The sequence below is a fragment of the Pelophylax lessonae genome (assembly GCF_965119305.1).
Source record: "Pelophylax lessonae genome assembly, chromosome: 6".
NCBI lineage: Eukaryota > Metazoa > Chordata > Amphibia > Anura > Ranidae > Pelophylax > Pelophylax lessonae.
Genome location: NC_138773.1, coordinates 97529018 through 97551042, shown reverse-complemented (window position 1 = coordinate 97551042; position 22025 = coordinate 97529018). Strand labels below are relative to the sequence as shown.

At 41.9% G+C, this 22025-nt stretch overlaps 1 protein-coding gene across 3 annotated transcripts in view; it reads right to left on the bottom strand.

Moving 5' to 3' along the window:
* PRKAR1B (protein kinase cAMP-dependent type I regulatory subunit beta) overlaps nt 1-22025 on the bottom strand; it is a 405306-nt gene that overhangs the window by 156991 nt on the left and 226290 nt on the right. For all 3 annotated transcript variants that reach the window (XM_082260646.1, XM_082260647.1, XM_082260648.1), the window contains 2 exons: nt 10339-10400; nt 2228-2274 (listed from right to left, as the gene is read on the bottom strand). In XM_082260646.1, the coding sequence (XP_082116772.1) occupies nt 2228-2274; nt 10339-10400 (109 nt within the window). The remainder of the gene's footprint in view (nt 1-2227; nt 2275-10338; nt 10401-22025) is intronic.

Here is a 22025-nt window from a genome sequence, read left to right as displayed (position 1 = left end):
TGGCACACATCATCTGCCCCATCTGCCAGTAATTATCTGGCTCATCTGTCCGTGATCATTTACCACATCTGTCCGTAATCATTTGCCACATCTGTCCATGATCATTTGCCACATCTGTCCGTGATCTGCCACATCTGTCTCAGTGAACATCTGCCACATCCCAGTGATCAACATCTGTCATTGTCCATGATCATTTGCCACATCTGTCCATGATCATCTGGTGCACATCATCTGCCACATCTGTTCGTGATCATCTGGCGCACATCATCTGCCGTGATAATATGCCACATCTGTCCGTGAAAATCTGCCACATCTGTCTGTGATCATTTGCTACATCTGTCCGTGATCATCTGGCGCACGTCATCTGCCACATCTGCTATTGTTCATCTGGCGCATCTGTCCATGATAATCTGCCACATTTGTCCATGATAATCTGCCACATCTGTCCGTGATCTGCCACATCTGTCTCAGTGAACATCTGCCACATCCCAGTGATCAACATCTGTCACAGGGCCTTCAAATATGTGATAGGTACTCAGGAAATGAAATGTGAAATTTATGCTCCTAGAACTCCTGAAGGTGCTCCTTGGATGTTGGGCCTGTGTATGTGGCCAGGCTGTGGAAAAGTCTCACACAAGTGGTATTGCCATACTCAGGACTAGTAGCAAAATGTGTTTTGGGGTGTAATTTTTGCTATGTACGTGCTATGTGTTAGAAATATCTTATAAATTGACAACTTTGTGTTAAAAAATAATACGTTTTCATTTTCTTTACACATTTTCTAAAAACTTGTGGAAAAAAATGACATTTTCAAAAGACTCATTATGCCTCGTAGAATATACATTGGGGTGTTTGCTTTCCAAAAATGGGTCATTTTGTGGGTAATTCCATTGTCCTGGTGCTACAGGGTCTTCAAAAATGTGATAGGTACTCAGGAAATGAAATGTGTAATTTAAGCCTTTAGAACGCCTGACGGTGCTGCTTGGATGTTGGGCCTCTGTATGTGGCCAGCCTGTGGAAAAGTCTCACACATGTGGTATTGCCATACTCAGGAGAAGTAGCAGAATATATTTTGGGTTGTAATTACAAGTTTATCTATGCCATGTGTAAGAAATAACTTGTTAATATGAAAATTGTGTGTGGGGGGGGGGAATATTTATTACCCAAACTATTGTGGGCAAAAAAATTTCAACTTCAAAAAACTCACTATGCTTCTTACTAAATACCTTGAACTGTCCTCTTTACAAAAAGGGGTCGTTTGTACTGTCCAGACATTTTAGGGCATCAAGAAATGAGATAGGTAGTCTGTACATCAGGATTGATCAATTTACAATGATACGTAGCCTAGCTTGTAGGCTCTATAACTTTCACACAAACCAATTATCTTACACTTATCAGGATTTTTTTTTTACCAAAGACATGTAGTAGAATACATTTTGGCCTACATTTATGATGAAATTTGATTTTATTGGATTTCTTTTGAAACAGAAAGTAGAATTTTTTTTTTTTTCGCTCTTTTTTCGCTTAAATCGCAAAAAATAAAAAAAAACAAGTGGTGACTAAATGCCCTAAAAGAAAGCTCTATTTGTGTGAGCAAAATGATAAAAATGTCATTTGGGTACAGGGTAGCATGACTGAGTAATTGTCATTCAAAGTGCGAGAGCACTGAAAGCTGAAAATTGGTCTGGGAAGGAAGGCGGTGAAAGTGTCCAATTTTGAGGTGGTTAAAGAGATGGACTCTCACTAACAGGGACAAGGTAGGCATTAAAAACCTCTATCTCCTCGCAACTCTATCCAAATCTAAAAACTGGTTTGCCTTTAGTTTTAACATTAAATTACCAAAATCAGAAATATATAAAAATAGTTAAAGGAAGTGATAGATTTCCTTTAAATAAGCCAATGCTTTGCAATAAAAAAAAAAAACATTTCAAGTGGAATGGCTAAAATAACGTAGTGCATACATCATGGTAAAGATATTTGATGCTTTGTACACTTAACAGAATAAATACATAGTCCTGTCAACACAAAGAGGAATTTCCTTGGGATTTTTTTTAATGTTTGACCATAAAATGTAATGAAAAGTCTTGTGGGCAGCATACAACTTTCATGATGTAATGCTAACGCTTGTCTCTGGCGGGAGAACAAGCACACTCAAACACGCACACACATATACTGTATATACAAAAACATGACTATAGCATGACTATAGGTCTACAAAACTACTCACATCAGCTTCTCCTTGATCGATGACATAAAAATTGTCGCCTTCATCACCTGAAAGACAATAAATAAATATAAATAAATGAAGCAGTGTCTACTGTTCTAAATTTCTATAAAAATAAAAACTAATTTAAATGACTCTTTAGGTTTAGAAATACTTCTGGACTCTGCTGCATGGCTGTCAGTCAAACACTAGTAAGCAGTACAGGGGGCGTGGCCCTGAGTTTGTACCCGAAAACCTATTACGCATGCTGCGCATTGGTGCTTTCCCAACAAGAGAACACCCATTGGAGACACAGACAACACTAATGCTAAAAAAGGAATCATCCAGGCAGCATTGTCACCCCATCACAGGAAGCCCATAGAAGCAGAAGGAACTGAAAGGATCCCCAGGTAATTACGACGGCTTTACAGCTACCAAACAAGAAAAACTTGTATGACTATATGAAAGTGACTTATATATGAAAATGAATAAAGCCTTAAAGTGACACTAAACTCTAGTTTAAAGTGTTTGTTACCCCAACACTTCATATTCCTGATATGTGCCGGCTCCATTAGATCTCCTCCTAACAACAACGGCCTTATGCACTCTTCAGTATGCGCACCTCAAAAGAAAAAGAACACTCTCATGGTGCAGTATATTGATCCACAAAAAGTTTAATAAAGGTTAAAATCCACTCACATGTTTTGCAGTAAAAACAGCGTGTCAATAGGAAAAGCATAGATCTCCCAACCAGAAAGAGGGCCGCGCTCCGCTCCCCTCTGTTACGTAGTGACCGGCATGTGACTCCACCACATAATGGAGGGGAGCGGAGCATGGCCATCTTTCTGGTTGAGAGATTCTTTTCCTATTGACACATAGTTTTTATTGCAAATCATGTGAGTGGTTTTTAACCTTTATTAAACTTATTGTGGATCAATACACTGCACCATGAGAGTGTTCTTTTTCTTTTGAGGTGCGCATACTGAAGAGCGTATAAGGCCGTTGTTGTTAGGAAAGAAATCTAGTGGAGCCTGACATCCGATGGTTGTTTGCTTATTTGGGTGATAACCTGCGCTATTTGACTGCTTGTAATAGGGGTGAATTGTATTCGGTAAGAGGCTGTGTGTGTCACTGGGAGCGGTGGAGGATTGTCTCGTTCGGTTGCAGCTGTCCTACACTGTTTATTTCACCCGGATTAAGCATGGACTTCACATCCACTTGGATTTAAATTGCATTTACTAAAGTGCTACACTTCCCTGTTTATCTCATTTAGCTCTCTAGCTATGCTGGGAACTAAGTGTACTCTCCTCCAATGATCAGACTTGTCCTGACATGCCCTGTTGCACAGCCATTCACTGGCAAGCTCAGTGTACTGCTGCTTCTCCTTCCCAAGCTCATATGCAGCTGAGAACATGAGGGAATGTGATCACTTATAAAAAAAGGGGGAAAAAAGGTATTTAAAATGTTTTTTTAAATCTTTACAAAATTGTTTTGCCTTTCATTTCTATTTTAAACTGAATGGGTTGTTTTACAAGGTAATCATTTACAATCACTGTAAAAAGAGAATATTCTATTTAGGTATGTATTCTTACTGACAAAATGTAACTTCTGTTGCTCTCAGCCTCCTCCATATCTGCAAATTCCTTTTTTTTTACTGCTAGGTTTGTCTTTCATGGTCCCAAAATTTGTAGGAACAGAACCACCCTCATTCGCTAGATGGACAAAGGACTATGGACTATGGGATTTGCAGTGTGCATAGAGCAGTGACATGACAGAAACTAACATTCACCGCTCAATCAAAACAACCAGACACAAGTGTGTGGGGGGAAAGGTTTCAGAAGCTCACAGGGTACTTTACAAGTGGTGGAAAAACATAGTAACTTATTTCATGAAATATAGATTACAGGTCCATTAAGTATTGGATGCAAGACTTTTTTAGTGGGAATGCAGGGAACGCAGTTGCAGCACCTCCAGCACTGAATGTATGCAATGAGGGGTGATGGGGCGTGCTGGAGGGTCTATTGTTGCTGACTGCTGGGGGATCTGTTGTCTCTGGGGGGGGTTTATTGTTTTGAGGGTTATTGTTTATTGTTGCAAGGGTGTCTATTGTTGCAGGGGGCTCTTATGTTTCTTGGACAGATCTACTGTTGAGGGAGAGGTCCATTGTTGTCGGCTGCTGGAGGGTATATTGATGCTGGTTGCAGGGGATCTGTTATGGCTAGCAGGGGGTGAATTATTGCTGGGGGTTCTATTGTTACTGGGGGGTATTTTGTTGCTTGGGGGATCTTTGTTGCTGGGTGATCTATTGTTGCTTGGGTATCTATTTTTGCTGGAGAGATCTATTGCTGTTGGGGTGAGGTCTATTTTTTCTGGCTCCAAGAAATCTATTTTACTGCTTTTCTTTTTTTTATTTACAATTTCATACAAACTAGCCTTGCCATAACAAAGAAATCGGCAGAACACTATTACTGCTAGCGGCTATAGCTGCCGGCAGTAATCGCATTTAAAAAATCAGACAGGCTGGTTGTACCCAAGTCTATCGATGGATCGATTTGGGTACAATCAGCCTGTCCATAGATGTATCAAATTTCGATTCAAGTGTGACCATCTTTAGACCAGGTTCACATCGATGCATGTCGGGAATGTGTGCAAAATTGGGGGCATTCCCAACATGCAGAGAAATGTGCTGCACTTTGGCAGATGCATGGGGTTGCCATTAATTGTTAATGGCTCCCCCACACTTCGGTAACCGCGTGGCCAAACCGCATGGTGTAGCGGTTCAATTCAGCATGATTTTACAAAAGGGTTGAGGACTTTCCCTGTGTTTCTTGCACCCTTGATACGAATGGGTTGTCCTAAATGCAGCACACTAAGCTGTGAACCATTGCTAAACCTTTAACACATCCATATCAATATTAAAATGTATGCTAATCACTTTCAAATTGTCTAAAATACAGTTAAAAACAAACATTATGAACACCAATTACTCAGGAACGTTGGATTAAAAAAATGAAAGCTTATTAGGAAATTATAATACAGCGTAACCTTGTTACATAAAAGAAAAAAGAGCTGCAGACACATTCAAGGTCCCCGTGTTCCAATAATTCCATATTTAGGCCTGTCATCAGAGACAGCACAGTCACCAGAGTTCTCAAAGCATTGTTTAAGTCAAAGTCTGTGCCAAACCCACACTGTAGTAAATTATTGCTGTGCGTGTCAAAAAAAAGACTGTGTACACTGATGAGCAGGAAACAAGATTAACTCACAAGTCATTTATATCTTAGATGTACATAGCTGGGACAGGTAATCTGAGCAGATATCTACAGTTATTCTATAAAGCACTACAGACTTTAAAGTGCAAAAAAGTTGGGCAAACTTTAGAAAACCACAGCAATCAATCATATTTCACTTCAAACATCACTCTATGTATTATATACTGTATGTCTGGTAAAGTCTAACTTGAGTATGGAACATCATAAGTCTTTTTTGGCTATAAGCACTAATATAGATTAGTCGATTGTGGTATTTGGACCTCACCTCAGCTAACTTTTGGTTAGTGTTGGGGTTACACAAAAGTTTTACTATTAGAGGGCCCTAAGGTGACCTTGTTAGGATAAAAAAAAGCCCAAATAAAGGTGCCCTGCAAGAAAAGAGTTCTTACAGGTACCTCTCTGGTGAGCCATGTATCCTACCTTTCTTCCGTTCGGTAGTGTCGGATGCCTGTGCCCACACCACTCTGGTTCCATCCTCTGACCCCTATGCCACTTAAGGAAACAGCCCTGTAGTAGGGGTAAATGGATGAAGCCACAGCACACAGTTGGAAACAGAAGTTCAACTCTCCCAGAAGTGTGGAATGCCAAAGAAACCAAAGCCTAGCACTGTAACGTAAGCAACGTAGGAGAGGTAAGTATTAAACCCTTTCTCTTGCAGGGCACCTTCATTTGAGTTTATCTTTTATTATGACAGGGTCACTTAAAGGTATGGCATGGTTCAAAAACTACCACAGCTTAACTCCTGGCACTGAAATCTAAAATGATAATGGAAATAATCCCTGTCAGTTGAAACTGTAGTGTATGTTATGGCTATCTTGGTCTCTTTTTTAGAGGGTGTTTGACAGGCAGCTGGGAGGTGTTATGTCAACTTGTCACCTCTTGTTTTAGCCCTTCAAAGCTTCCACCACAGCACTGCAATGTATGTGGAGGCAGGGCAGTTGAACAAACAGAGAGAGAGACACTCAGGTGTATGTTCAGAACCTGGTGCAAGTCAGATCCGTCATCCGAGAGTAGAAGAAATTCAAGTTTGAGACCGCACTCAAGGTAATATGATGAAATCAATAAGTTATTTTATTCCTCATAGATGAAGTAAACAGACAGTGTACAAACAGACGTGTCGGGTTGACGCGTTTCACGATGCTGTAGATCGCTTACTCATAACCACCAGGGCAGTTGTCATGTGGCCCCATTCACTTGACTCAGCGGTACTGCCCACTGAATGCTACAGGAGGGTGTAACTTTGTATACACAACCCCACCCAGCTGCCTTTGCAGCTTAAGAGAGGTGGTCAGGGGGCAATAAAATCGTGGCTCAACTGTCTACCATACCACAACTGCAAGTGTAAACTAGGTCTTAAACCCATATATATATATAAGCAGAATTATCTAGTTAAGCCAGTCATAGATGGATCAAATCTTGGCCAGTTCAGCACGAATCTAGATTCTTTCCTAAATGTATATAATATAACTGGATACTAACATTTATAGGTAAAGTTGATCCAGGGAATATCCGATTGCCTCTTGGGGGATCAGGAAGGATTTTTTTTTCTCCTGCTGGAGTAAATTAGATCATGTTTTGCTGGGGTTTTTTTCCTTCTTCTGGATCAACTGTGGGTATGGGATTGTATTTATTGTATTTTTCAACCAGACTAACTATGTAACTATGTAAGATTCGATCCATCTAGGCTGATTGTATCCAAGTTGATCCATCAATGGACTTGGGTACAACCAGCATGTTGGATTTTTAGCATGCAATTATTGCCTGCAGCTATAGCCCCTAGCAGTAATTATTGTGCCCTCCTCGCAGGGACGACTCCCCATGCTCCCCCCCTTCCCCCGCTGGGACAACACAATAGCTGCACATGGGGAAATCAAGCAATAATTTATGGTCTGCTTTAGTCGAATTGCATGGGACTTGATCTGTAATCTTGAAGACTTTTTGTGGCTTATCCATGCCCTTTTTAATTCCAATGAGTTTAAGGCACTGGCATTTATATCCACACAGGTTGCACAGCAGTGTTAATTTTGGCATCTGATTTTGATTTAATTTTAGTTATAGTCTTTTGACTAAAATGCCATTTTAGTTTTAGTCCCATTTTAGTAATTTGCAACTGTTTTAGTTTTAGTCATAGTCTTTTGACTAAACTGCTATTTTAGTTTTTTTACCATTTTAGTCATTTGCAATTGTTTTAGTTTTAGTCACAGTCTTTTGACTAAACTGCTATTTTAGTTTTATTCCCATTTTAGTCCTCATGCCATTGTTTTAGTTTTAGTCGTATTTTAGTCAAAAAATAATAATTTTAGTCAACTAAAATCGAATGTGTTTAGTTAAATTGCAATGCATTGTTTAAGCCTTTCTATAGAATTTTCAAACTTATTATATACTCCTGGAGTAAAAAAATATAATATGATGTTATTATATATGGTATTAAGGTTTTGAACAAACTCTCAGATACAGATTTAGCCACTTTGGACGGTCTGAAGAGGCCTGTAATGCTGCACCCTGCTCTGAACGGTGGTCTGAGGAGGCCTGTAATGCTGCAGTGCCCTTAGCTATGGTCTGAGGAGGCCTATACTGCACACAGTGCTCTGATCATGGATAGTCTGAAGAGGAGGCCTGTAATGCATTGCACAGCAGTCCTCTGGACAGTGGTCTGGGGAGGCCTGTAATACACGCAGTGCTCTGGATGGTGGTCTGAGGAGGCCTGTAATGCCGCACAGTGCTCTGGACGGTGGCTCTAATGCTACCAGTTTTCTGGAAGGTGGCCTATGGAGGTCTGTAATGCTGCATAGTACTCTGGATGGTGGTCTGAGAGGCCTGTAATGCTGCACATTGCTCGGGATGGTGTTATAAGACTATGAGAGGCCTGTAATGCTGCACAGTGCTCTGGATGGTGGTCTGAGGGGAGGTCTGCAATGCACAGTGCTCTGGGATGGTGGTCTGACTCTGAGAGGCCTGTAATGCTACACAGTGCTGGCTGGGGGTCTCAGGTCTGAGGGATGGCCTATAATGCACAGTGCTTTGGATGCCGGTGGTCAGGGGAGGCCTGTAATGCACACAGTGCTCTGGACGAACGGTGATCTGAGGGGAGGCCTGTCACTGTAATGTACACACTCACAGTACTCTCTGCTCTGGACAGTTTTTGTTGGGAGTGGAACGCTCGCCGGGAGACCTGTAATGCAGTGTAGTGCTACCCTGGACTGCGGTCTGAGGACTTGGAGGCCTGTAATGCTGGCTGCACAACCTGCATACTGCTGTTAAGGGAAGCACGCTATGGACTCAAGTCGCTTGCTTGCTGGGAGCGGAAGCAGACGGAGCTCTGTGGAAACCATACGTTCATAAGGGTAAACGTCCCTGCCTCACAATTTCGTTTTTACTAAATTAACACTGCTGCACAGACACCTAATCCAATCACGAAAGGCAAATTGGATTACGATGTCTGTTCCACCTGTGTGCATATAACACTGTAGAAGTGGTTTGAATAAGCCACAAAGTGTCTTGTCATCAAATGCCAACATGCCAAGCATAGGGCTTAGGAGTCAGGGGGACCAGGTAAATCTTGGAGACAAGTCAAGGTTGTGTGCTTGTGTGTACAACCTGGAGTTAGTATACAGTACTCTTCTTTCAGCACTATTACCACATTTTAGGACAGGTACAAATTATAGCGGAATAAAAACTACAAAACAAAATTCCTTACTCTCCTAATATGTTGTAAAAAGTGCATGAATATAAATAGGCTTGAGATGCAGACAAAAACTTCAGAATTTACTTAGTGATCAAGCACCTAATACTTCATGCACTTTCCCATTTTTGCACACCTAAGGTCTGGCCATAAAGAAAAATGGCCCTTCTGGGCGCATATGGGAAAATCAGACTGTCAGACATGAGGTCACAGGAATGAATTCAAACCGCTGCTGTCATCCATTCAATATGTATATAAATAGCGTATTCAAATCTCCAGTGTTGTCATATAGGGAGGGAGAAGAAGAAACACTCTCATGGTGCAGTATTTCAAATCATTTATTTAAAAAAGAAGGTTGTATTGCACTTACATCAAAGAAGACAGGGATCAGCATGTATTGTAAAGGAATCGCCGGTTTGCGCTCCACCTGCATTCCAGCTGCCTGGAAATGATGTATCTCAAAGGGTGGTGGATGGTGTTTGAGATACGTTCAGAACTAACTGCACTCCTGTGATCCATAGAAGAAGTACAACCAAAAAAGCTTTGGCTATACTTCTTTAAAATTAAATTTACATGAAGGAGTGCATTGTACTGTCTTGAAGCTGCTTAAGCCAATAGTTGGTACAAATATCTTTTGATCCTTTCAGAAATTTTGTAAGCTGATAACTTCCTGTGCCAAATTCTTATCACTGACACCACCTATTCCTGAGGACTATAGAACCCTTCTCCTCTATGTAGTGGAGAAGAGGAGGGAGAGATTTGTAATCCTCATCTATGGTGACAACACTACAGTATCTCTCCATAGGCATAGTGCAAGAAGAGTTGTCACCCTAGGGCAAGAAGTGTGTTATTGGCAGGATCATCAGATAAAAATAAAAGAAATAAAGTTTGTAAAAGGAAAACAAATGCACCCATATCTTTTGCTCTTAGGTTTAGATATGCCTTAAGTCAGGATTTTAGGCTATGCTGTGATAATTGGGTACTCACTAATAAAGTAATGTGTTGGTTTGCTTGACATAAAGTTATGGTTTTACCAATGAGCTGTGTCCTTTCTCTTTCAATTTAGTGTTGTTAATTGGGGGAAAGGGAGATCTATAGTTTTTGGGTACTAGAAATCTGTGGCTGACTAATGCCTATTCTTCTCAGCAGTCCTGAGATTTGAACATTTATAATATTCTTACCTTGTAGTATGACAGTCTCACCAGCGATGTGATTGACGGGGAACATGGCATCAAATATATCACTGAAAGAGACAAGGTAGATGTAAGCAATTTGCAAGAGAGATGCAGGTTTATTCAATATGACAGACTGTCTAGAAACACAGAACATATTATGCAGACCGACCCTTGTTTACTTCCTAATAAACTACAGTGAGGCTTGTTTAAAATTTCAGAATGCAGATCCCTTTGCCATTCCGCTGAGGCTAAGAATTTCAAGGCATCCTGAAATTCCCAAACATGTCACTCTGTAGCATTCACATGAAACTCTAGCCTGATACACTCTGCTCATATCTCTCATATCTTTATGGAGTCAGAAGACACGGTCTACATAACTGGAAGGATTGTGTCAAGTTCGAATAAGGATGTGCACTCATGAACATTCCTCCTAATGCACACAAATGTCTGAGGATCCAACGCTTACCAGAGCTTAGGAGCATTGTGTACACATTTCTATTGTAAAGCCATGCATACTCTATGAAGAACACTAGTGCCAATACTCATTAAGTCTATTAAATGAGTCTCAGACATCTACTGTCAATTGTTTTAGTTTTATTTAGAAGTCACCAAACTGTCAATAAAATCTGGCTGAAAGAATACCGAAACTCAAAATTAAAATTTGATTAAAACAGTTAAGTGTAGTACACACTATAAGAAAATCTAGCAAACGAAAGTTTGATTTTCCTCGTTGCTTTACAGCAAATCGAAACCGATGAAAGAAAATTTGTCTGAAAATTCTCGTACAACAAAATCTTTTTTTTTGTGGTTTATTGTTTTTGATCATGGGCAGTCTTTCGTTTCTGTACAAAAAATCATACAAAAAAGGGTACATTAAGCGAAAACTGTTTGTTTTGAGAAAAATTCGGTCGGAATCGGCAGTAGAAATTTGTGTGCACACTATACGAAAATTGTACGAAAGTTCTTTCAAAGGAAATTCTCACCCGTTTTTCTTATAATGTGTACGAGCCTTTAGAGAGTGATCTCAGAAGGATGTCAGTAGGATGTCATAATAAACATAATCCAAACAAAAGTAAAAAAGGAGGAGCTTGATACAGACTTTTAATGAATTATCACTGGGAACTTTAGTTCTTGATCAGCAGCATTCCAAAAAACTGGGACGCCCCTTAAAGCAGAATCAAACTCTGACAGACAGAGACAGAGACATCAGACAGAGACAGGGTTAGCTTCCCAAGGAGAGGCTGATGGTATTTCCACACATGACCGGGATCTTTTCTTCTATTTCATGTTCCCTAAGCATTTGCTCAAAAGTAAAGGGAGCCGTGGATAACCCGACCCCTCTGTAATAAGTGGATGATTCCTATGACCACGTTTGAGATTATCAGTCCTTCCTTTTTTTGGTGGGCTCAATAAAAGACATATTGGTGGAGCCATACAAGATATGCGTGCATTCAAACTGGACACCTTATTCTGATTAATAGGGTAACTAAAAATGATCGTTTTTTAAACAACTCTTTAGGAATCGTCTGAGGAAGCGACTAAGCGAAATGCGTCGCAATTCCATATCTACCACAAGTGAACCCTAAATTTTATAATAATAATAATATTTTCATCATGATTCATCATGACCCATTATGTATTTATATGAATCGCCTTGGTCTCAGAGGCATCGGGGTTCCAGTGGTGTAGGAGTTTGTCCTACGATTTATGTGCATGTATTTATTATGTTTTATTGAACACATGTCTACTGTTGTATCTTTGTATGTCTGTGTTAATTAAAATGATATATTTTTTATTAAATGATTGTTACACTTCTTCCTACTGAGATCAGCAATTGCTAGTTGCCTATAAAGTCCCAATACTTTTGAGGGGTTGAGAGACCCCACTAGCTTGTGGGGTTCTCTCATTCCCCCCCCCCCCTTTTCTCGTGCATAATAGGGATGTGGCAATAGCATGCTTTAGAGAGTGTGTGTCTCACTCATTCTTTATCCAGAATCAAACTCTCTCAATCAACAATGACTACATAGTTACAAAGTTAGTCAGGTTAAAAAAAGACACAAGTCCATCTGGCTCAACCAATAAAAAACAGTAAAGAAAACCCACCCATACAATCCCAAATACACAATCCTATACCTGCAGTTAATCCAGAGGAGGGCGAAAAATCCCAGCAAAGCATGATCCAATTTGCTACAGCAGGAGAAAAAAATTCCTTCCTGTTCCACCTAGAGGCAATCAGATATTTCCTGGATCAACTTTACCTATAAATATCAGTACCAACATATATCACGTACACCTAGGACACCTAAGTTAAAAGTGGAATTTAACATCCATCTATTGTTTTGTACCTATAGGTAAGCATATAATAAGGCTTACATATAGGTACTGTAAATATCTCCTAAACGTGCACCAGCATGCGCTCTGAAGGAATTGCCACCCGTGCCGTTTCTTCAGAGCCCTCTCCCGTGAACGGTGGCTCCGGCCAGTCACACAGCCAGAGTCTGCTGACCCAGAAGGAAGACGGGTGAAGATGGATTCCAGTGGTGGCGAGGGCTTCTTTTGCAGGTAGGTGTTACATAATGTGCTTGTATGCAATGCCAGAGAGAAAAAAACAGCGCTTTACTTTCTCTTTAATCCTTATGCTGCTAGCCATAGTAAATAGATAGAAAGGCATACCAAATCTACTTGTTTTAAATGTTTGCTCTGAATATTTACAATGCTCTGCTTTAAAATCATGGGGGTGAGGGGGGGGATGGGCAAAGTTGGGAATCCACTTATCTACAGTCCAACAATAGTGCCAAACATCCAAAGTTTTTAATGATAACATTGGTTCACAGCAGAAACAACTCCAACGCATTTCGCATTCAAACAGACCCCCCTTCATCAGGGCTCAGGAATTTTGGATGTGTTTAAAAGGACTAAGGAGATACCAGATAGATTTGTTCTGTGGTTATATCTAGGGATAAGCTTGGGGTTGGTGTGGGGACATTCCCCACCCCACAGCTGCATATACAGAAGGGTTATCAAATTACATTATTGACCTAATATGGCCACATGGCCATAATAGCTGACATTTTTTGACATTTCATTAACAAATCAGAATGTAAATACCATTTTCAGAGTTTTTCTATGCAGTCACGTGATGTGTAATGTGGAGAGCCAACAATGAGAGCAGTGATGCCACCTGCCAACCTCCATTGCTCTAAGCCGTTGTTGGCTGACAGAGAATGCCCTCTGCACCAGGAGTTAGATCTTTTCAGTGAGACGGGGAGATATGGAGAGGGAATGTTTGAATGCAGGTTTATTACTTAGCCTTTTATTCCGTTTAACCCTCGACTCCATCCAACATGAATCTTGCCCAGGCTTAAGACTCCCACCTCATTTGGGCGAAAAGACTGGTGGTGGAGCACAAGTAAGGTGGGTATCAGTAAGTGGGTTGTTTTTCTCACAAGAGAACTTGTCATTATGTCCTCTAACAAAGTCTCCTTTGTTGGCATTTTGGGCATCTTCTACTTTTGCCGATATGGTTATAGATGTCTAAATGCACGCCGATATGTCTCTTGCTCAATAATTCTTTATGGCTTGTACGGAGGTGTGTTAAGGGCATGTCTCAAACCCAACTACTGTTGTGCATTTTTGGAAAATTGAAAGAACATCAAGTGGCCCATGCAGTCTGCCTTTTTTTTTTTGCCAGTCAGGTTTTTTTTGTTCTTTACCTTTTTGTCTCTGTTAGGGATGCACCAATCCATAGCTGATATGGCCATTTTAGATGGATCGGGGGATCGGTAACATTGACCGATCCACTGGCCGATCCGGTTTTTGCTGAGTAACGGCTCAGCCATCCCTTACTAGGTGCTGTAGTAGTATGGGATGGGAGCCGCTACTTCCTGTATAGATCCGGCTCACAGGCGGAGTGATATCAGATGCACTCCACCTGTGAATGGAGGAGCCACACACATGAAGCAGCGGCTTTGCTCTGTACTGCACCGCTTGCTTTGTGTGTAGCTCCAGATCGGTTCCGGTATCAACGATTTTACAACGCCAGATATCGGTATCGGGTCCAAAAAATTTGGATCGGTGCATCCCTAGTCTCTGTATAGATCTGTATTTATCTCTAGCACGTTTGAATGTATTTACTGTTGATTGACTCACTACCTCCACAGCATCCATTGCCTTTTTGGAAAATCAGGATGTGTGCAGACCAGCCACCGGGATTGCTCCTATGAACCCACAGTTCCTTTACAGCTGATGTTTAATCTGCTTACATTTGCCTTACCTGGTTCCTCCTTTTCCCCCCTCATCAACATGCTAATGAAACTTCTAAATGAAACCTTTTTGTTTTATTACATACCTTATTTTAGACCCAGTGATGCCGTCACCAGGTCTCTATGCTTCCAGTGCAGCCAGATCATTTTTGTTAGGAGGGTCTATCAGGATGTTATATATAGCTTTTTGAAAACATCACAGCGCCATGCCTCAGCACTTCTCTCAAGAGCCTTCTCTCCTGATGCAAGAAGAAGGTTGGCTCTTAAAAGGAGTTATGCAAATATCAAAATGCTTTGATGGGTGGATGTCAGTCTGGAGGACTGTGTGTTCATAGGTAGACTGCAATTGCAAAGAGACTGCTCTAGGTAATGGCCATGTGATGCAGCGTCCATGATTGACCTGTAATACAGTGCATTAAATGAGAGGGCCAGGGATAGTACAGTCGTGGCCAAAAGTTTTGAGAATGACACAAATATTATTTTCACAAAGTCTGCTGCTTCAGTGTTTTTAGATCTCTTTGTCAGAATTTACTATGGTATACTGAAGTATAATTACAAGCATTTCATAAATATCAAAGGCTTTTACGGACAATTACATGAAGTTTTATGCAAATAGTCAATATTTGCAGAATTGACCCTTCCTTTCCAAGATTTCTGCAATTTACCCTGGCATACTGCCAATCAACTGCTGGGCCACATCCTGATTGATGGCAGCCCATTCTTGCATAATCAATGCTTGGAGTTTGTCAGAATTTGTAGGGGGTTTTTTTTTGTCCACCCGCCTCTTGAGGATTGACCACAAGTTCTCAATGGGATTTAGGTCTGGGAAATTTCCAGGCTATGGACCCAAAATTTTGATGTTTTGTTTCCCAAGCCACTTAGTTATCACCTTTGCCTTATGGCAAGGCGCTCAATCATGCTGGAAAAGGCATTGTTCCTCACCTAACTGTTCTTGGATGGTTGGGAGAAGTTGCTCTCTGAGGATGTTTTTGTACCATTCTTTATTCATGGCTGTATTCTTCGGCAAAATTGTGAGTTAGCCCACTCCCTTGGCTGAGAAGCAACCCCACACATGAATGGTCTCAGGATGCTTTACTGTTGGCATGAAACAGGACTGATGGTAGCACTCACCTTTTTTTCTCTGGACAAGGTTTTTTCGGATGCCCCAAATAATCAAAAAAGAGGTTCATCAGAGAAAATGACTTTACCCCAGTCCTCAGCAGTCCAATCCTTGTACCTTTTGCAGTATATCGCTCTGTCCCTGATGGTTTTTCTTGGAGAGAAGTGCCTTCTTTGCTGCCCTTCTTGGCACCAAGCCATCCTCCAAAAGTCTTTGCCTCACTGTGCGTGCAGATGTACTCACGCCTGCCTGCTGCCATTCCTGAGCAAGCTCTACAGTGGTGGTTCCCCGATCCCACAAATGAATCAACTGTAGGAGACACACCTGGCACTTGCTGGACTTTCTTGGGTGCCCTGAAGCCTTCTTTACAAATGCAGTGGAAACGTTCTTTTTTTTTTTTTTATAGTTTAAGTTAATTTTCATGGCAAAGAGGGACTTTATAATTCATTGCAATTCATCTGATTACTCTTCATAACATTCTGGAGTGTATGCAAATTGCCATCATAAAAATGGAGGCAGCAGACTTGGTGAAAATTAATATTTGTGTGTTTCTCAAAACTTTTGGCCACGGCTGGAAGTCTGCTTTCGCTTCTGATGTACACTGCGAGAAGTTCAAAGTGTGCAGTGTAAGCCAAAGGAGAGTAGAGCAGAGGAGCCTTGCAATGGTGCAATACTAAAGGTTGGAGGCTGGAGTTCAGCTTTAGCACTTTATTAGTCCACTAAGCCACAGGCAGTCTACAATTACAAATACCAAATTAAACTTCATATTATATTAATAAAACATTTTTTCGCTTGTATTAATAGAGCCGCGCAAGCTGTATTCTCTATTGATGTACAGTGTAACAAGCTAAGACTCTCATGAACTTTCATGCTTCCTGTTGTGTTGGGGCTTGTTCTGTAGACAGGACCTAGGGCTTGGAACATGCGTTCCCCTTTCCTACAGTTTCATTACTGTACTGCACTGACACATCAGCAGCCTCTTTGATTAACATTCATGACAGTTTCACAGATCTGTCTATGTGCCACAAAAGATAAACCGATATGTTTACCAAAAGCATACTAATAACCTGCACAAAATGAAGCCTGGCAATCGTTACTTTGGACAACAGCAGTTCTATTTTTAATAGACTTGGAAAGGAAAAAATTGGACAAATTGTTGAATTTTTATCCCTGTTTTGGAGATTCCCCTTTACTTCCTGTATGGTCACCCAGATGGAAAATGAGAAACAAATCACCCCAGCAGGGACAAAAACAGCAATGGACACCTGACAAAGGTTCAATCCCTTTCACATACTATCCAAATCATAAAAATCCTTGGAGTTCAATTTTTTACCTTCTGCCAACCACATAAGTATGGTGGCAGGGAGGGTGGGCCCTAAAGCACGTGTCCATGGAGGCCAAGGTTTCTGTGCTGAGAGCATGCTTCCAGCACAGGAACTGAGCTATCACAAACAGCTCCTGTTCACTGATTATGATTGGAAGCTGGTGGGACAGGCTCCTGATTATGTGACCGCTGTCACAGCCAATCACAGTAGATTGGGAAGTCTGTCCTGCCTCCCGGCTTGAAGACCTAATTAAGGAGCCACTAAGAGGGGAGAAGGGATAATTAAAGCCAGGAGGTGTATCAATGACAGTAAGTCTGGTGGGAGGCTGGGGGTCACACAGACAGGAAGAGTGGCTGCGAAAAATGCCCTTTATTGAAAATTTGGAGGCATATAGCCGGAAGGTGGGGAAAGTTAAAAAGCAGCCCAGTTTTCCATTAGGTACCAGAAAGAGAAGGACATGGAACATAAACAGGAGAGGCTGGAGATCTGCTATATAAAAAGAACTTTCACATGTCTTGCACATTTTACATGCTTCCTGGCAAGTATTGTATGACTGTATTTCACATACATATTTGTACAGTCTCCCTCTAGTGGCTAATTGTATATTGAAGTCCCATCCTTGTTAAACAGATACTCTAAATAAGTCAACTTACTGCATTGTAGGCAGTGGTTTAAAGCGTAGTTCCGGGCACAAAAACATTTTTTCAATGAACATACCCCCGGGACAGTCAGGGCTAGTACATTCCACAATGGCTAGCCTCTGATCTGTCCCGGTTCGCACTTACCTGCAAGAAGAAATACTCACTTATAAAATTTCTTCTCCAGCGTTGCCATCTCTGTTGTGGGCAGCTGAAGCCAGCGCGATCCTCTTCTGCGTCCTCTTCCGTGTCTTCTTCTCCCAGAATGTGCCTGCACCGGCCCCTCTCGTCACTTCCGGTGTGGCGCCGCATTCCTACACAGCTTCTGGGCATGCCCAGAAGCTGTTTAGCAGGGAATGCGTCGCACCGGAAGTGACGAGCGGGGCCATTGCCGACACATTGATTCCTGGGAGCGATGACGTTCAGCTCCCAGGAATCATTGCAAACCAGAAGTGAAGGCGCGGGCCCGGCCACAGAGGGAGGAAGTGGAAAATAGGTGAGTATTTCTTTCTACAATTACAAGGTAAGTAAAAAAAAAAAAATAATCCTAACTATCCAATTCCTTTTCAGGTGAAGAAGAGCAAGCGGATGGCCACAAAATCGATTAGGTCGATTTTGTGCCCGGAACTCCGCTTTAAGTGGCCCAAAAGAGGTGCCGGTACTCTATTATAGCCTATAAATTTTGTCGCCCCCCCCCCCCCCCACACCCAACATCAGGGTCCCCACAGAGCATTCCCCCTGGCCTGGCACTCCGGAGCAGGGGGACTCACTGGTAGTGACTGGTCTGGCTCTGGAGTGGGAAATATTCTTGGGGGGGGGGCAATTGAGGGCACAGATGTCCAAAATGAGCATACTGGTACGCTAAGGCGCACGGAGAGGTGGCGGTATGCTCAAGAGCCATATTTGGAAGTGGCGGTACTGAGTACCAGTGCATACCTGCCCACTGAAAGCACTGGTTGCAGGTGTATTATTTAAAATAGTCGGAATAGACTGACAGTGATGTAATCAAACAAGGACCCTCAGGCTAGCCATACATGCAGATTTCTCTCTTTCCACCCCGTAGGATGAAAAAGAGAACTCATTCAAATCTCCCACCTATAGAGTAATCTGTACTGCCAACTATTGAATTCAGACAGCTACAGCACCGAGGGCTGCCTAAACAGCTGAACAGTGACTATATCTGATAGGAGGCAGTCACTCTTTGGCTGACAATTTTCCACCCAGCTCAGCTAAATTTTGAATTTAATGTTTGTTAAAATGCGTGGGGTCAACAGGGCCACCCAATGCTGGAATTTAGGGCATTTCAGCAGGAATTGAGCGTATGGCTAGCATAAGTCACCAATGAAACACATAGGCTTCCCAGTGGAAGCATTTGAACTGTATCAGAACCTTCACAAGCAGTTTTGTGTCATTTAACCCACTTCCTCTGAGCCAAAGCTCTCATGGGCACTCCCTGTGGGTATGTCCTTATGCCATTCGGGATTAATATATTACTGCACTAAACAGTGTTCACACGTCAACACTAAACTTGGTATAACCAAAAGTTTTGGATAGAGTGGAGCGGGATTAGAACACCTGTCAGTTTCTATTGCTGCCTGTGTCACCATTAGGTAGATTCACCCTCTCTATTTGTCCTATTGTCATTAAAAGTGAAAGTACAAGAAAATGCCAAATTTTGGGTTGTCCCCAGAAAAGTAGTAGATGGAAAGTTTTCCAATGGGGACACTAGTTCTGGTGACCTGGGGGTTCCCAAGGAAAACCCTTAATTTGCAGGGATTTCCTCTCACTTCCTGTTTGACTATGAGACAGGAAGTGAAGGGATATCTCCCTAATGGGGCACAGATGGGAAAAAAAAAACCTGACAGAGTTATAACTCTCGCTTACTCTATCCAAAATGAACAAAAAAAAAGTTTTTCCTATAGTTCTACTTAACCACTTGCCGACCGTTCACGTTGATTGTACTGCGGCAAAGTGGCTCGATTCCGTCCAGCGACGTAGACCTACATTGCTGGACTCCTCCCCTTGTGGGAGGCTCGCTCCCGCTGTATTCAGTCACAGCGGGAGTCGGGCCAGGGAGAGGAGCAGCGGCGATCGCCGCTGCTCTTCCCTGATCGTCGGGGAATCGAGTCTGGAGATCCGCCCGCTTGTGTAAACAAAGCATGCGGATCTCCTAGGTGACAGGCAGGGTCAGATTGCAGGGTTCAGCATAGCTGAACATGCGATCTGTCCCTGTGTCACTCAGTCACCTCCCCCCACACACGTCAGTAAGCACCAGGCATACATTAACCCCTCTCTCTCTCCAATAAAATTAACCCCTTCCCTGCCAGTGTCATTTTTACAGTAACAGTGCAAACCAATCAAAATATGCTTATTTTGATTTTTTTTACCAAACATAGGTAGCAGAAAACAAATTGGCCAAAAATTCTAAAAAAATTTGATTTTTACATTTTGGGGGGAATTTCATATAAAAAAAAATGGGAAAAATATTGTTATTTTTGCAAAATTGTCGCTATTTTTTTGTTTATAGCGCATGATCAAAAAATCGCACAGGTGATCAAATACCACCAAAAGAAAGCTCTGTTTGTGGGAAAAAAAGGACGTAAATTTAATTTGGGTACAGCGTCACACGACCGCGCAATTGTCCGTTAAAATCACGCAGTGCCGAATCGCAAAATACCCCCTGGTCAGGAAGGGGGTAAAATCTTCCGGGGCTTAAGTGGTTAAAAGTGAAAGTACAAGAAAATCCCAAATTTTGGGTTGTCCCCAGAAAAGTAGTAGATGGGACGTTTTCCAACAGGGACACTAGTTCTGGTGACCTGGGGGTTCCCAAGGAAAACCCTTAATTTGCAGGGATTTCCTCTCACTTCCTGTTTGACTATGGGACAGGAAGTGAAGGGATATCTCCCTAATGAGGCACAGATGGGTAAAAAAAAAAACCTGACAGAGTTATAACTCTCGCTTACTCTATCCAAAATGAAAAAAAAAAAAAAACGTTTTTCATATAGTTCAACTTAAAGTCATTACATATTGACCTACACTTTGAATTCTGCTTTACGATGATCGTTGATGTAAAAGAATGAAAATACTGTAGATTCCAAAATATTCATAAATATTTGTCAACTTTACTGAAAGAACATGTTCTTTAATTCTTGACATATTACACATTTATTCTTAAAATATACGCCTTAGGGTATTTCTGTATTTTGGCCAGACTGCTTCCCATGGAGGTCTAAAGCTGAAGCTGGCTGCTCTGTACATTGAATAGACAGCATATAGAAGAGTTTAATGAACCTACTCTTGGTGTCAGGTTCAGCCTGTCATGACCATTAGGCACTCAGGCCATGTTTGGCACCCAGTTCAAGCATATAGGTTTAGACATGAAAGTAAATGTGTCTCAATGTATCAATCAGATGTGTAGCTTAAAGGCATATAAAAATATTATGTTTGCTGAGAGCAACGAGTCAGAGCATGCACAGTCTTTACTATATACTAAAGAAAATGATGGAAAATATCTCAGGTCAGACCTCGCATTAAACATAATATAACATTTTTATCGTTAGGTGTTTTTCCATTGCATCAAATAATGCTGTTATATGATCTATTCTAAACTATATCTTATAAAGTTATGAAAGAGGCTCAAACTTAGAGGGGGAATTCTCACAAGTGCCAGAACTACCATATTGGGACGCCTGCCTTTACACACACATGAACTTTAATGGCATCCACATCTTAGTCTGAAGGGTACAATATTAAGTTGTCCACTGTAACAGCTTCAACTCTTCTGGGAAGGCTGTCCGCAATGTTTAGGAGTGTGTCAATGGGAAAGTTTGACCATTCTTTCAGAGGCTCATTTGTGAGGTCAGGAACTGATGTTGGATGAGAAGGCCTGGCTTGCAGTCTCTGCTTTATTTCATCCCAGAGTTGTTCTATCAGGTTGAGGTCAGACAAGTCAAGTTCCTCCACCCCAAACTCACTCATCCACGGCTTTGGGGACCTTGCATTGTGCACTGACCCAAATTATTTGGTGGAGGGGAGATTATGGTGTGGAGTTGTTTTTCAGGGGTTGGGCTTGGCCCCTTAGTTCCAGTGAAGGGAACTCTTAACCACTTCCCGACCACCCGCCGCCTATTTACTGCGGCAGGGTGGCTCTCCTGTGCAAACCGACGTAGGTCTACGTTGGTCCCGCGCGGGAAGCTAGGGGGCAAGCGCGCGCCGCTGGCGGCACGCTTCCGCCTCCACTCGGCAGCTGGGGTGGGGCGACGCACGGGTCAGGCGGCTCCGATTGCCGTCTGACACGCACGATCGTTCCCCCCTGAGAGAGAAGAATGGTCAGCTGTTGTAAATACAG